This window comes from Giraffa tippelskirchi, chromosome 9, assembly GCF_054371585.1.
Source record: "Giraffa tippelskirchi isolate mGirTip1 chromosome 9, T2T-mGirTip1v1.2.pri, whole genome shotgun sequence".
NCBI lineage: Eukaryota > Metazoa > Chordata > Mammalia > Artiodactyla > Giraffidae > Giraffa > Giraffa tippelskirchi.
This window is the reverse complement of record NC_137283.1, coordinates 47,535,875-47,549,109: the sequence shown is the minus strand read 5'-3', so window position 1 is coordinate 47,549,109 and position 13,235 is coordinate 47,535,875. Positions and strand designations below refer to the sequence as shown.

General features: G+C 38.5%; 1 protein-coding gene across 47 annotated transcripts in view; it reads right to left on the bottom strand.

The window, feature by feature from the left end:
• Positions 1–13,235, bottom strand: part of DCAF1 (DDB1 and CUL4 associated factor 1) — a 98,757-nt gene that overhangs the window by 28,121 nt on the left and 57,401 nt on the right. For all 47 annotated transcript variants that reach the window (XR_014064059.1, XR_014064063.1, XR_014064070.1 and 44 more), the window contains 5 exons: positions 9,442–9,600; positions 7,950–8,129; positions 7,265–7,474; positions 6,273–6,442; positions 689–813 (listed from right to left, as the gene is read on the bottom strand). Coding sequence is in view for 26 of the 47 variants with exons in the window: in XM_081525220.1 (XP_081381346.1) it covers positions 689–813; positions 6,273–6,442; positions 7,265–7,474; positions 7,950–8,129; positions 9,442–9,600 (844 nt within the window). In the remaining 21 variants the exon portion in view is untranslated. The remainder of the gene's footprint in view (positions 1–688; positions 814–6,272; positions 6,443–7,264; positions 7,475–7,949; positions 8,130–9,441; positions 9,601–13,235) is intronic.

Sequence of the window (13,235 nt, the reverse complement as noted above, 5' to 3'; positions counted from 1 at the left end):
TGTCAGTATTATGTGGAAGTCACCAAGGTTCATATACAATCTTTCCTAGGTAAGGAAAGTGAAAACAGTGGGAATAAATAAAAACTTCCAGCAGGAAAGAAAAAGTCCTCAGCCTGGCTGCTACAGTGGCAGCAGAAACCCTTTCTCCTACATATGAAGAAACTTAAAAACAAGTGGCTAAGCCTCAGGCTTTCTCCCCAGGGTAGCGCACACTCTAGGGCCCACAGCCACTCACACAACTTGCATGCTCACCTTAGCAGCAGCCCTCATCAGCCCTGATCTTAATAAAGGGTTTTTTCCTTTTGTTTTTGTATACAATAACTTATTCATTTGTGCTACTTGCCAATTACTCATTTTGAGTTTCTTAAGTTTTTTGCTATCTGCCCCAACCCATTTTTCTTATAAATTCTATTTTTAGCATAACACTCTGCAGAGTGCAAGGTTTTCAGGAATGCACTTGTACTATTATAGCAAAAATGCCTGTACCACCCAGAAAACCTGAGTTCACTAACATGAACTCCCTTATTTGAAACTGATGGCATGACTTAAAAGAACTTAAAGGATACCCTCCTTTGCTACCTTCTGTTCTAATACTGCAAAATTAGGTCAGTTAAGTAACCACAACCAGAATGGCAGAGGAAAACAAATTAAAACCACGCAATGACAAAAATGGCAAGGTACAACCTACCTACAGTGGAGACGGTGGAGCCAGCCTCATCCAGTACATCCACTGATTCTGCCAACTGGAGCTGAATTTTTGGCACAACAGTGAGAATAGCCAGGACATCCAAAGCAAAGCGCACAGTGTCATTCCTGGACAGGAAGAAGAATTAGTCAAAGGGAAACTCGGATACAGCCACAAGAAACAATCTCTGTTAAAAGAGAGACTGAGAGACACAGACAGTGGGTCAGAACTACTTACTACCTGAATGACTCTGTCCCTAGCCATGGTATCAAGAGAGGATCTGTAAGTCACCACAACATTAATTTCAAAAAACATGGTTATGGAATTTTCATCTATCAAACTTCTAAGATTAAAAAACAAAGGATAATCTCCAATGGTGGTGGAGATGAGCAAGAGACAAATGCTCTCAAACTTCTGGTAGGAGAAGAAAATAATACTCCTCTTAGAAAATAATTTGGAAATATGAAACAAGGTTCTTAAAATGTTTGTAACCTTTGGCCCAGGAATTTTACCTTTAGGAATTTGTCCTAAGGAAATAGTCAAAGGTACAAACAAGTATTTATGGATTAAGATGTCCATTATCACACCATGTAAAACAGAAAAAGAATTAAGACAACTTAACACAGAAACCAGGAATACCTGTGTTAAATTATGGTACACTCATATGATGGACTCCTTTGCAGCTACTGACAATTATTTCAAAAAAACTCCTAAGGACAAATGAAAAGGCTCAAAAGACAAAAAAACCAAGATATAGAATTTTAAAGCCGACAATACCAAGCATTGGCAAGAAGGGAGAGAAAATGAAAGCTCCCATAGACTGCTGTGGGAGAAGTAAACAGTATGAGCATTTTCCAAACAATCTGGCAACATCCACTAAAGATGAGATGCAGACACATTACAGCTCAAATTGTACACATCACATCCTCAAGAGAGACCTCAAAAAGAAGTTCGTGGTACCATTCATTTGACAGGGAAAAAAAAAAGAGAAAAAAGACACTAAATGCCCTCACTAGGAGAATAAACCATAGTATAGAAATGTGCTTAGTCACTCAGTCATGTCTGACTCTTTGCAACCCCATGGAGCCCACCAGGCTCCTCTGTCCATAGAATTTTCCAGGTAAGAATACTGCAGTGGGTTTCTATTTCCTACTTCAGGGGATCTTCCCAACCCAGGGATTGAACCCGCATCTCCTGGGTCTCCTACATTGGCAGGCAGATTTTTTACCACTGCGCCAACCTGGAAAGCCCAATATGCAAATATAAGAATTCAAATACATATCAACACACAAATCTCAAACACTTAAAAGGTGACTGAATACCTGAAACTTATATGAAAAAAATAAGTAAAAATAAGGGTGAAGAAAGCAAGCACAGATAAGACTTTATACAATTTTAAAACATAAGAAGAGTACTATATCATTGATTACACACCCACACATATGTATAGCATAAAAAAGAATGGAAAGAATGCACACCAAATTCAGAAGACTGGTCACTCTGGGGTGGGGGGCTGAAAATGGAAAGGAACTGAGAAAGCAACATGCCAACATGCCAACCCTGAGTATGGAGTAGTTGTTATGTTATTCTCTTTATATTCATATAATTTGAGGTATTTCATTTAAAAGATGAGTTTAATTAAACACTATAATCTCAATTATGTCTATTTACAGAATTATGGAAAAGAAGTTAAAGAAATTAACAGTGGCTAAGAATAATTTCCACTTCTAAGGTTTTGTATATTCTAAGCAAGACCTTCTAGAACAAAAAGATGTCCTTTTCATCATAAGCGACTGGAATACAAAAGTAGGGAGTCAAGAGATACCTGTTTGCCATTGAAGGGACTTCAAAAGGAGATTCATGGCACCACTTATTTGACAGGAAAAGAAAAAAGACACTAAATGCCCATCAATAGGAGAATAAACTACAGTATAGAAATGTTTGGCCTTGGAGTACAAAATGAAGGATGGCAAAGGCTAACAGTTTTGCCAAGAGAATGCAATGGTCATAACAAACACCCTCTTCCAACAACACAAGAGACAACTCGATACACGGACATCACCACATGGTCAATACCGAAATCAGACTGATTATATTCTTTGCAGCTGAAGATGGAAAAGCTCTATATAGTCAAAAAACAAGATGGGGAGCTGACTGTGCCTCAGATCACCAGCTCATTAGTGCAAAATTCAGGCTCAAAATGAAGAAAGTAGGGAAAACCACTAGGCCATTCAGGTATGACCTAAATCAAATCCCTTACTATTATTATACAGTGGAAGTGACAAATAGATTCAAGGGATTAGATCTGGTAGACAGAATGCCTGAAGAACTATGGATGAAAGTCCCTAATATTATAAAGGAGGTGGTGACCAAAACTATCCTCAAGAAAAGGAAATGCAAGAAAGAAAAGTGGTTGTCTGAGGATGCCTTACAAATAGCTGAGAAAAGAAGAAAAGAGAAAGGGAAAGATATACTCAACTGAATACAGAGTTCCAGAGAATCGCAAGGAGAGATAAGAAAGCCATAAGTGAAAATGCAAAGAAATAGAGAAAAAGAATAGAATGGAAGAGACTAGTGATCTCTTAAAGAACATTAGAGATACCAAGGGAACATTTTGTGCAAAGATGGGCACAATAAAGGACAGAAACAGCAAGGACTTAACAGAAGCAGTAGAGATTAAGAAGAGGTAGCAAGAATACACAGAAGAACTGTACAAAAAGTTATTGTCTTGGATAACCATGATGGTGTGGTCACTCACCTAGAGGCAGACATCATGGAGAGCAAAGTCAAGTGGGCCTTAGGAAGCATTACTACGAATAATACTAGCAGAAGTGATGGAATTCCAGCTGAGCTATTTCAAATTCTAAAAGATGATACTGTTAAAGGGCTGCACTCAACATGCCAGCAAATCCAGAAAACTAAGCAGTAGCCACAGGTCTGGAAAAGGTCAGTTTTCATTCCAATCCCAAAGAAGGGCAATGCAAAGAATGTTCAAACTACCATACATTTGCACTATGCTCAAAATCTTTCAAGCTAGGCTTCAGTAGTATGTGAACCGAGAATTTCCATACACACAAGCTAGATTTAGAAAGGCAGAACCACGAGAGATCAAACTGCCAACATCCACTGGATCATAGAAAAGGCAAGACAATTCCAGAAAAACATCTACTTCTGCTTCATTGACCACGCTAAAGCCTTTGAGTGTGTGGGTCACAACAAACTGTGGAAAATTCTTCAAGAGATGGGAATACTAGACCAGCATACCTGCTTCCTGAGAAACCTGTATGCAGGTCAAGAAGCAACAGTTAGAACCAGACATGGAACAATGAACTGGCTTAAAACTGGGAAAGGAGTATGTCAAGGCTGTATATTGTCATCCTGCTTGTTTAACTTACATGCAGAGTACATCATGCAAAATGCTGGGCTAGATGAAGCACAAGCTAGAAACAAGAGTGCCAGGAGAAATATCCACAACCTCAGATAGGCAGATGATAACACTTTAATGGCAGAAAGTGAAAAGTAACTAAAGACCCTAAAGAAAAGTAACTAAAAAGCTGGCTTAAAACTCAACTTTCAAAAAACTAAGATCAAGGCATCTGGTCCCATCACTTCATGGCAAATAGATGGGGAAAAAGTAGACACAGTAACAGATTTTATTTTCTTGGGCTTTGCGCCATAGTGACTGCGCCATGAAATTAAATGACGCTTGGAAATTAAATGACGCTTGTCCCTTGGAAGAATAGCTATGACAAATCTAGACAGCATATTAAAAAGCAGACACCACTTTATCGACAAAGGTCCATCTAGTCAAAGCTATAGTTTTTCCAGTAGTCATGTATGGATATGAGAGTTGGACCATAAACAAGGCTCAACACCAAAGAATTGATGCTTTCGAACTGTGATGTTGGAAAAGACTCTTGAGAGTCCCTTGGACAGCAAGGAAATCAAACCAGTCAATCCTAAAGGAAATCAACCCTGAATATTCACTGGCAGGACTGATGCTGAAGCTGAAACTCCAATACTTTGGCCACTGTATGCAAAGAGCCAATTCACTGGAAAAGACCCTGATGCTGGGAAAGATTGAAGGCAAGAGAAGCAGGTGACAGAGGATAACTGCTGTCACCAACTCAATGGACGTGAGTTTGAGCAAACTCAGGGAGACAGTTAAGGACAGGTAAGTCTGGCGGGCTACAGTTCGTGGGGTCACAAAGAGTTGGACACGATTTGACCACTGAACAAGAACAAAGAATAATTTTCATTTCTAAGGTTTTTGTATATTCTAAGCAAAAACAAGTATTTAATAATATTTTTAAAAGTAAGCTTTTAAAGGACATATTTATTTTTTCTTAAGTAATCCACATATGGATTTACCATTCAAAAAATGTATTTATAACCTTCCTTATTAGCCTCTGAGTTTTTATCTTCTTTAAAGCAATATTCTCCAAGTAAATATAATAACCTCCTTTAATACTCTAAAAACAGTGGCTCTGAAAGTGTGCCTGGGGACCCTAGGAGTCTCTAAGACCTTTTCAAAAGGTGCTGAGATTTAAAAAATATTTTCATAATAACACTAAGATGTTATTTTTCCTTTCTCACTCTCCTTCTCTCCTGAGTGTATACAGAGCCTTCCAGAGGCTATGTCATGTGTGATGTCACAAAAAGGTGAATACAGAAGCAGATATGAGATCTACTAAGCCAGATACTTGCTGAAAATCAGCTGGCTTTATTTTGGAAACTTTTCACAAAAAATGCCAATAAGCAATGGGTTCAGATTATTTTTAAATAAGTTGGTAAATATATTTACATTTTCAGTTTTAATTTCTAATATGCTAAATATTAATAGATATAAAAACAAAAGCTCTTAAGGGTTCTAATAATTTTTAGTACAGTAAAGGAATCTTGAGACCAAAAAGCTTGAAGATGGCCACTCCAAAAGTATTCCTCTAGATTTAATTATCCTAGGATTTAGAATAAGAAACCTCCTGTCTTTATGGCAGTGGGTGGATAGGGCAAGGAGGTCAAGAACCACAGCTTATAAACTGTTACTTTGTACCTTCCAGACTCCTTCTTATCCAAAACATAGTTTTCTTTTTGCATCAACCTCAAATAAAACCTACCCAACTGCCTGATTCCATTAGCTGTTTTTCCCTGAGCCTTGTCCTGCTTTGTTCTAATGGTGAAAACTCTACCAAAAGCAAAAAATACAGCAGTATATAAAGGTCAAATAAACATCATATATGGTTGCCAAGCAGTAGACAGACATTTAAAGTGTAAGTACAAAGAACACTAGACTCCAGTCTCAGGACAGGACTTCAACACACCTCTGTGAGCTGTAGCTACATAGATTGCATAACTTCTCTTAGAGTACAGATATGATCCTTACCTATGGTGTAGTATTTACAATCACCAAGGCCAAGCACTCTATAAATTTAAAGATATTTAACATGCTTAATTATCACACTTAATCTAGTTTCTCAGATTCTAGTCCAAAATTTTAATTTAATTCAACATGTTTGTTAAGCATACACAATGTGAAAACCAACATTAACATTAGCAAAAAGCCAATCTTTGAAACCTCTGGTCCCACCTTGCATAATAGGTCTTCCAATTGCAAGCAATAGAAATAAGCTGCAACAAGAGCTGGACACAAGACAGCTTGAGGAAGACTTCAGCTGGCTCCCAATACAGCTGTGCTGGGCCATATTCTATCAGAAACTCCATCATTTCCACAATCTGTTCATGAGTATATGAACATGCCTAAAAGGAGAGAGATATATTATTAAAGAGCTCTATCAATCTGCCTGCTGTTTTCTCCAGCACAGCTCAATGCTCAAGAGATTTTAATAATAAAGCTAAGTAATAATTCTTGACACACACTTCTTGAGTCCACAGCTCACATGTGAAATAATATACATAAATGATGCTTCATCTTTTATTTGTAACTAGAGTCATAATACATTCTGCCCAAAAAGGTAACAAAATGTTCAAATTATTGGTGTATTTCACACCTTAAGAAGAAAAAGCAGCAGCACATAAAATAATTGATTTCCTTTCAATATGTGACTTTTAAAACATGAAGAGACTCATCTTTGTTCTAAAACATACTAATTTCAAAAATGATAGTGAAGTAGAATTACAGATGCACAAGGTTTCAGAAAAAAATTCCACATAGAAGCAGCTAGAATATCTATCTAGTACTTTCCATAGAAAAAAGTCCTTTCACACACATCTCAGGTTATCTTTTAGTTCAAGTATCCCAGCAAAGTAGCAAACTTACAACTGGGAGCAAAATAAGTTCTTGATACATCCATTTTCTTTTTTTTCCTTTGGAGCGTGCAGCTAGGATCTTAGTTCCCTGACCAGGGACTGAACCTGGGCCATTGAAGTTGACTCATAACCACTGTACAGCCAGAGAAGTCCCTACACCCCTACATCCATTTCATTCTGCCTCCACACAGTGCAAATATAATCCATTAATGTACATCCCACCTGAACTCCACTGATACGAATATGCATTTCAGGCCCAAGATGCTACAGACAATATTAACAATGTTTCTTTTTTAGACAAGGTTCTCTCACCTTGTATGGAGGTTGAGGATGAACAAGAATGCCGCCTTCGGTCCTCTGAAGAGACTGCTTCACTTGTTCCAATTTAATGGCCAAGTGAGCTTCAAAGTACTTGCGCAAGGCCATGCAAGTATGTTTCCCAGTTTGCCGGCTAGCGAATATTTCATCATCACTCAGAAGTGCACCCTGATCTTCCAAATTTAGAATCTCCAAAGTACTGATCTATTAAGAGAGAGGCAAAAGAATGGGGCAAAAAAGAGAGAACAAAGAGGAAAAGTAAAAGGAGAAAAAAGTAGAAGGATTTCAGTAGATTTTTATGCTCAAGAAGACTGATAAACATCAAAATACATCTGTCTATACACCATGTTAAGAGCAGACATATGAAAACAAAACACTAAACCTATACTGAAAAATTACATAGCTTTCAATCATGTTGAAAGACAGGCACAAAACTGCTTTTAGAACAAGCAATTCCCCCTGAAAGATTACTATCTTCAAGGCAAGTCTATAATGGCATAGTCCTCTGACTACTTAAGAGGAAGAAAAAGTTGTGAATGAAGGAGGAAAAGACTTTATCCATAAAAATGACAGAAAAACCCCTCCAGTCAGAAGCTTCCTCTCTTCAGTGCTGCTGAAAGGCAGCCACAACCAGCAGGACCCCTACTCCTCACAAAGAGAAGCCACTGAAGAACCTCACCAAGTTCACCAGACGACGAAGACCATCATAGCGGTCAAAGAGCTCCAACACAGCCCGGAAGGAGAAGCAGATTGAGAAAAACATGGTGGCATGGCAGCATCCTGAGGCATGCGAACATTCCATTAGCCACAGGGTGTAGTTCACCACATCAGAGAGCACATTGTGGGGATGCATGCAAACCTGCAAAGGATAAAAATAAAACACAATTTTTTAAAACTTGGGGGAAAGGAACTTCCAGAAGGTATAAAAAATTCACCAGTGTACATAGGTATCTGCAAAATACAATAATCATTCCTGAGTAAGTCATTCTGATTTAAAGCTTAAGCTGTAAATAAAATTTTATGACAATCTATTCCAAGGCTGAAAACACTCTAAATTTAGAGAAATGTTTAAATTCCACCTAAGCTTTCGGACATGGGTTTGGGTGGACTCCGGGAGTTGGTGATGGACAGGGAGGCCTGGCATGCTGCGTTTCATGGGGTCACAAAGAGTCGGACGTGACTGAACTGAACTGAAGCTTTTGGAGTGTCAATCTTTGCAAATATTTATATCCTTTAATGCTCACAAAGCTCTGTTACACAGGTATTAGGATTACCACTTAATTAATGAAGTAGCTCAGAGATGTAAGTGACTTTCCCAGGCTGATAAAAAGTTGATAGAAGTAAACTGAGCTGGTAAAAGTAACAGAGCCTTCTGATACTGAAGTCTACAAGTTCAGGATCCATTCACTCACTGATTTGTTCACACACATGGTGCTAACTCCTGTCAGACAATGAATTCTGAAGCATTACCCAGGTCTGTTTGGCACTTTTTAAAATCTTAACCACAATTAATTCTGTACAAATACACACAGATTAGGTTACTACTCTCAAAAGATTACATATCCTTGCAGAAAGCTAGATCTTAACGAATAAAAAAATTAAAATCGGAAGATTACCCCATTAATAAATTTGCACAGAAGAATAAAGACACCACCCAAGAGGAATTTATCAACTTCACTCTATCAGAAAAGCTACAATCGCATAAAATATAGAAGAATGCTCCAGACATAGAAACAATAAGGGTTGCTGTGGTGTCTAGGGACCCATTTCTTTTCTAATGTATAACCCAATTTAAAAAAAAAAAAAAAAACATGAAATAAAAAATCTTAACTGGAAAAACAGAAAGACCAGAGGGGTACCTCTGGAGCTCTAAGAACAAGTGGAATGATTTTAATATCTCTACCACAAACTATCCTGTTAACATACACAAAGCATCATCTGTTGTTTTTATAACTGACTGACTTGAAAATGCAAAAGGTAATTCTACTGAGGGACATCTGAGAAGAGCCTGAAAATAGAATGCTCAGTAAAGGTCAGACATTCATGTTACTTGTTCCTTTCATTAAAACCTAATCCAACTGTTTAATTTTCTTATCCTAAAGCTTTCCTGTGAATGCATGAGTAGTCCCCACCCTATACCACTCCCATACATCTGAATGGACTGGACTTACTCTTTCCATGGCATCCTGGTTGTAGGACAGGTAATACAAGCACATGGATACACCAGTTGCAGCCATAGAAGGACGAGGAATTTCCAGTAATTTCTGTACTCCACCGTGCGCAACAAATTCTGTGGCAAACTTGTTGTGAAGCAGGAGAGATGCGAGGTGCTACATAAAGAGGATACATATTACCATGGAACAATCTAGAACAAATATCTCTTCACAGAATATTAAGTTGCTAAATACAAAGACTCTTTAAAAGTAGACAACAACCTCCTCAAGACAGAAGTAAAACCAATACTGCTTAAGGAAAACAAAAAAATAAGCAAACAAAAACTCTAGAATTCTGTAACATTCCCTCCTAATACCAAAGGTTTTCATGAAGGTAAAAAACAAGAAATGAAGAATACTACTGCACATTATGACACACTCCTATAATCGTTTTACTATTACATAGCTTCCCTAATGGATTTTTGTCACCCTTTCCATTTTAATACTTTTCAACATAATCAGCTCTATGTTTTAGCTTTGGCTCAGTCATTCTGATTCACCCAAAACTCTCTTTTAAACTTATACTTGATCATATCACCAAAAACAACCTTCACCAAATTATAAAAGCTAGTACATTTTTGGTACTAATCAGAATGCACTTTAAATAGACTCTATTAATAATACATTTCATTAAGTCTATATTAGACAAGCTTTCGTTGTCTTTTAAGTTTTGTTACCTTGCTATCCGATTCTTACTAGCCTCTCTGGGTGGACCTGAACTTCTGGTCAATTTAAGGGCAGGGAGTGCAATGAAAGCAGCAGGCTACTCAATGACTTTGAATCCAGGCCAACATGGACGCAGCCTCAGGAGAACTAGAGCTCCCCCTCCTGTTTCTCACACCAAAGTGTCTTCTGGGTCATGAGACAGACCGCAGGTACAGAGAAAACAATGCAGATTTGTAACTGACACCTGTACAAATTTCACACCAAGGTCAATAGGTGTGTATCCTCCTCAGAAGTTCTCTCAATACACAGACTCAGACTAATCCTTATATATAATTCAAACCCCTTCCCTCTTCACTTTTCCTGTCTGATACACAAACCTCTACCACCAAGCCTTTCCCTAAGAAACAGCTAAACCACGTATGGTTCCCTCCCCAATAGTCAGGCCACTGCATGTGCTTTTTTCTCAAAATCACTACCATAAAGTGGCAGTTCCACTGCCAGGATCAGCAGTAGGGAAAACAGAGAACAAACAGACTCAATCTTTACCAAGAACCTTAATTCTAGTTGGCTCAACACAGCCCATAACCTCACTCACCTCACTCATGTGGGCAAAGAGTCTATTTTCACTCCTTATACTGTACCTCTGTATAAGGTCTAGTTCTTAATTTACTCTTTTAACCCATTTTGTTTCTAACTTCAATACCTGCCCCTTCTGCTTCACAACTGAGTCTCCTTTTGAACAAAACTGTGCACATAACTTTCTACACTTTTTATTTCCCCATAAGAAGGATCTCTAATCTGGTTTCACCCTGTTCATCCTTATTGCATTTTCTTTAATCCCTTATATGATTCTGCATAGAAACAGGTGAATAATGACACCCATTATAGGTTTTCATACAAAGACCTATAGAAATAGCAACTGCCCAAAGCCAACAGCCCAAAGCCCTTTCTTCCACTATTTCCTTTTCAAGACAGGATGCTGCATCTGAAAGCAATACCTTGGGCCACTGGAGACAACTCTGACCTCCAGCTTCATCCCCCTGTTCAAAGTAAAATCATGAGTTTGCACACTTTATACACACACACACTGCATTCCACACACAGGAATACGTGTTACTCCAATTTATGTCTGACCTCCTCCAAACTTAAAATTTCTGGGTTCTGCAAGTCAAATTTCATCATTTCTATTTAATTCCAATACACTCTGGGACTGTGCTGCCAATGCAGTAGTCATTGGCTACATGTGGCTAATTTCATTAAAATTAAGTTAAAAACTCAGTGCCTCGGTGGCACTAGCTACATTTTACATGCTCATTTATGGCCAGCAGCCGCTGTACTAAAAAGCACAAAGAACATTTCCATCATCACAGAAAGTTCTATTGGACAGTGTAGCTCTGGAATATCAGAAATGAAATTATACCTTTAAAGAGCGAGAACATCATCTCTTTTTCAGATGTTTTGTCTAGAAGCTACTATTTCTCAAGGAGAACAGACCATTCCTTCCTTTGTGCCCTAATACTTCTGTCAAAACATCTATAATATCTAAAAGAAATCATAGGCTTACATGCCTGGCTCTTTCAACCAAATGATAAGCAGCAGAAACTTAATTTGTCTAATACTATAAAAATCACAGAACAGTACTGTGCCCATTAGTTACCTGTTAGGTAGAACTGTAATAGCCACAATGTTATTCATTCAATTTAACCTCTCTCCCTTCAGATTACCTTAATTATCATGAGGAGGTATGGATTTAGTGGGCTAGACATACCTGCCCTTCTATATTTAGCCCCTTTGCAACCTAGAAATTCCTTTACTTTCGCTGAATTTGGGTATGCCTCTATTTCTTTATTCATTTTCTGATTTATATTTTATCTACTCTAGATAACCTAACATCATACAATATGTATACAGTTAATAACTTGGTGAGCCTCAACTCTTCTATTTAAACAAGAAATTTTCATTTGTTAACTACTGACACAGCAAGAGAGTTCCAGAAAAACATCTATTTCTGCTTTATTGACAATGCCAAAGCCTTTGACTGTGTGGATCACAATAAACTGTGGAAAATTCTGAAGGAGATGGGAATACCAGACCATCTGACCTGTCTCTTGAGAAACTTGTATGCAGGTCAGGAAGCAACAGTTAGAACTGGACATGGAACAACAGACTGGTTCCAAATAGGAAAAGGAGTACGTTAAGTCTATATATTGTCACCCTGCTTATTTAACTTATATGCAGGGTACATCATGAGAAACGCTGGGCTGGAAGAAACACCAGCTGGAATCAAGATTGCTGGGAGAAATATCAATAACCTCAGATACGCAGATGGCACCACCCTTATGGCAGAAAGCGAAGAACTAAAGAGCCTCTTGATGAAGGTGAAAGAGGAAAGTGAAAAAGTTGACTTAATGCTCAACATTCAGAAAACTAAGATCATGGCATCTGGTCCCATCACTTCATGGCAAATAGATGGGGAAACAGTGGAAACAGTGTCAGACTTTGTTTTTTGGGGCTCCAAAATCACTGCTGATGGTGATTGCAGCCATGAAATTAAAAGACGCTTACTCCTTGGAAGGAAGGTTATGGCCAACCTAGATAGCATATTTAAAAGCAGAGACATTACTTTGCCAACAAAGGTCCATTTAGTCAAGGCTATGGTTTTTCCAGTGGTCATGTATGGATGTGAGAGTTGGACTATAAAGAAAGCTGAGCGCCGAAGAATTCATGCTTTTGGACTGTGGTGTTGGAGAAGACTCTTGAGAGTCCCTTGGACTGCAAGAAGATCCAACCAGTCCATCCTAAAGGAGATCAGTCCTGGGTGTTCAATGGAAGGACTGATGTTGAAGCTAAAACTCCAATACTTTGGCCACCTCATGCGAAGAGTTGACTCATTGGAAAAGACCCTAATGCTGGGAAGGATTGGGGGCAGAAGGAGAAGGGGACGACAGAGGATGAGATGGCTGGATGGCATCACTGACTCGATGGACATGGGTTTGGGTAAACTCCAGGAGTTGGTGATGGACAGAGAGGCCTGGCGTGCTGCGATTCATGGGGTCACAAAGAGTCGGACACGACTGAGCGACTGA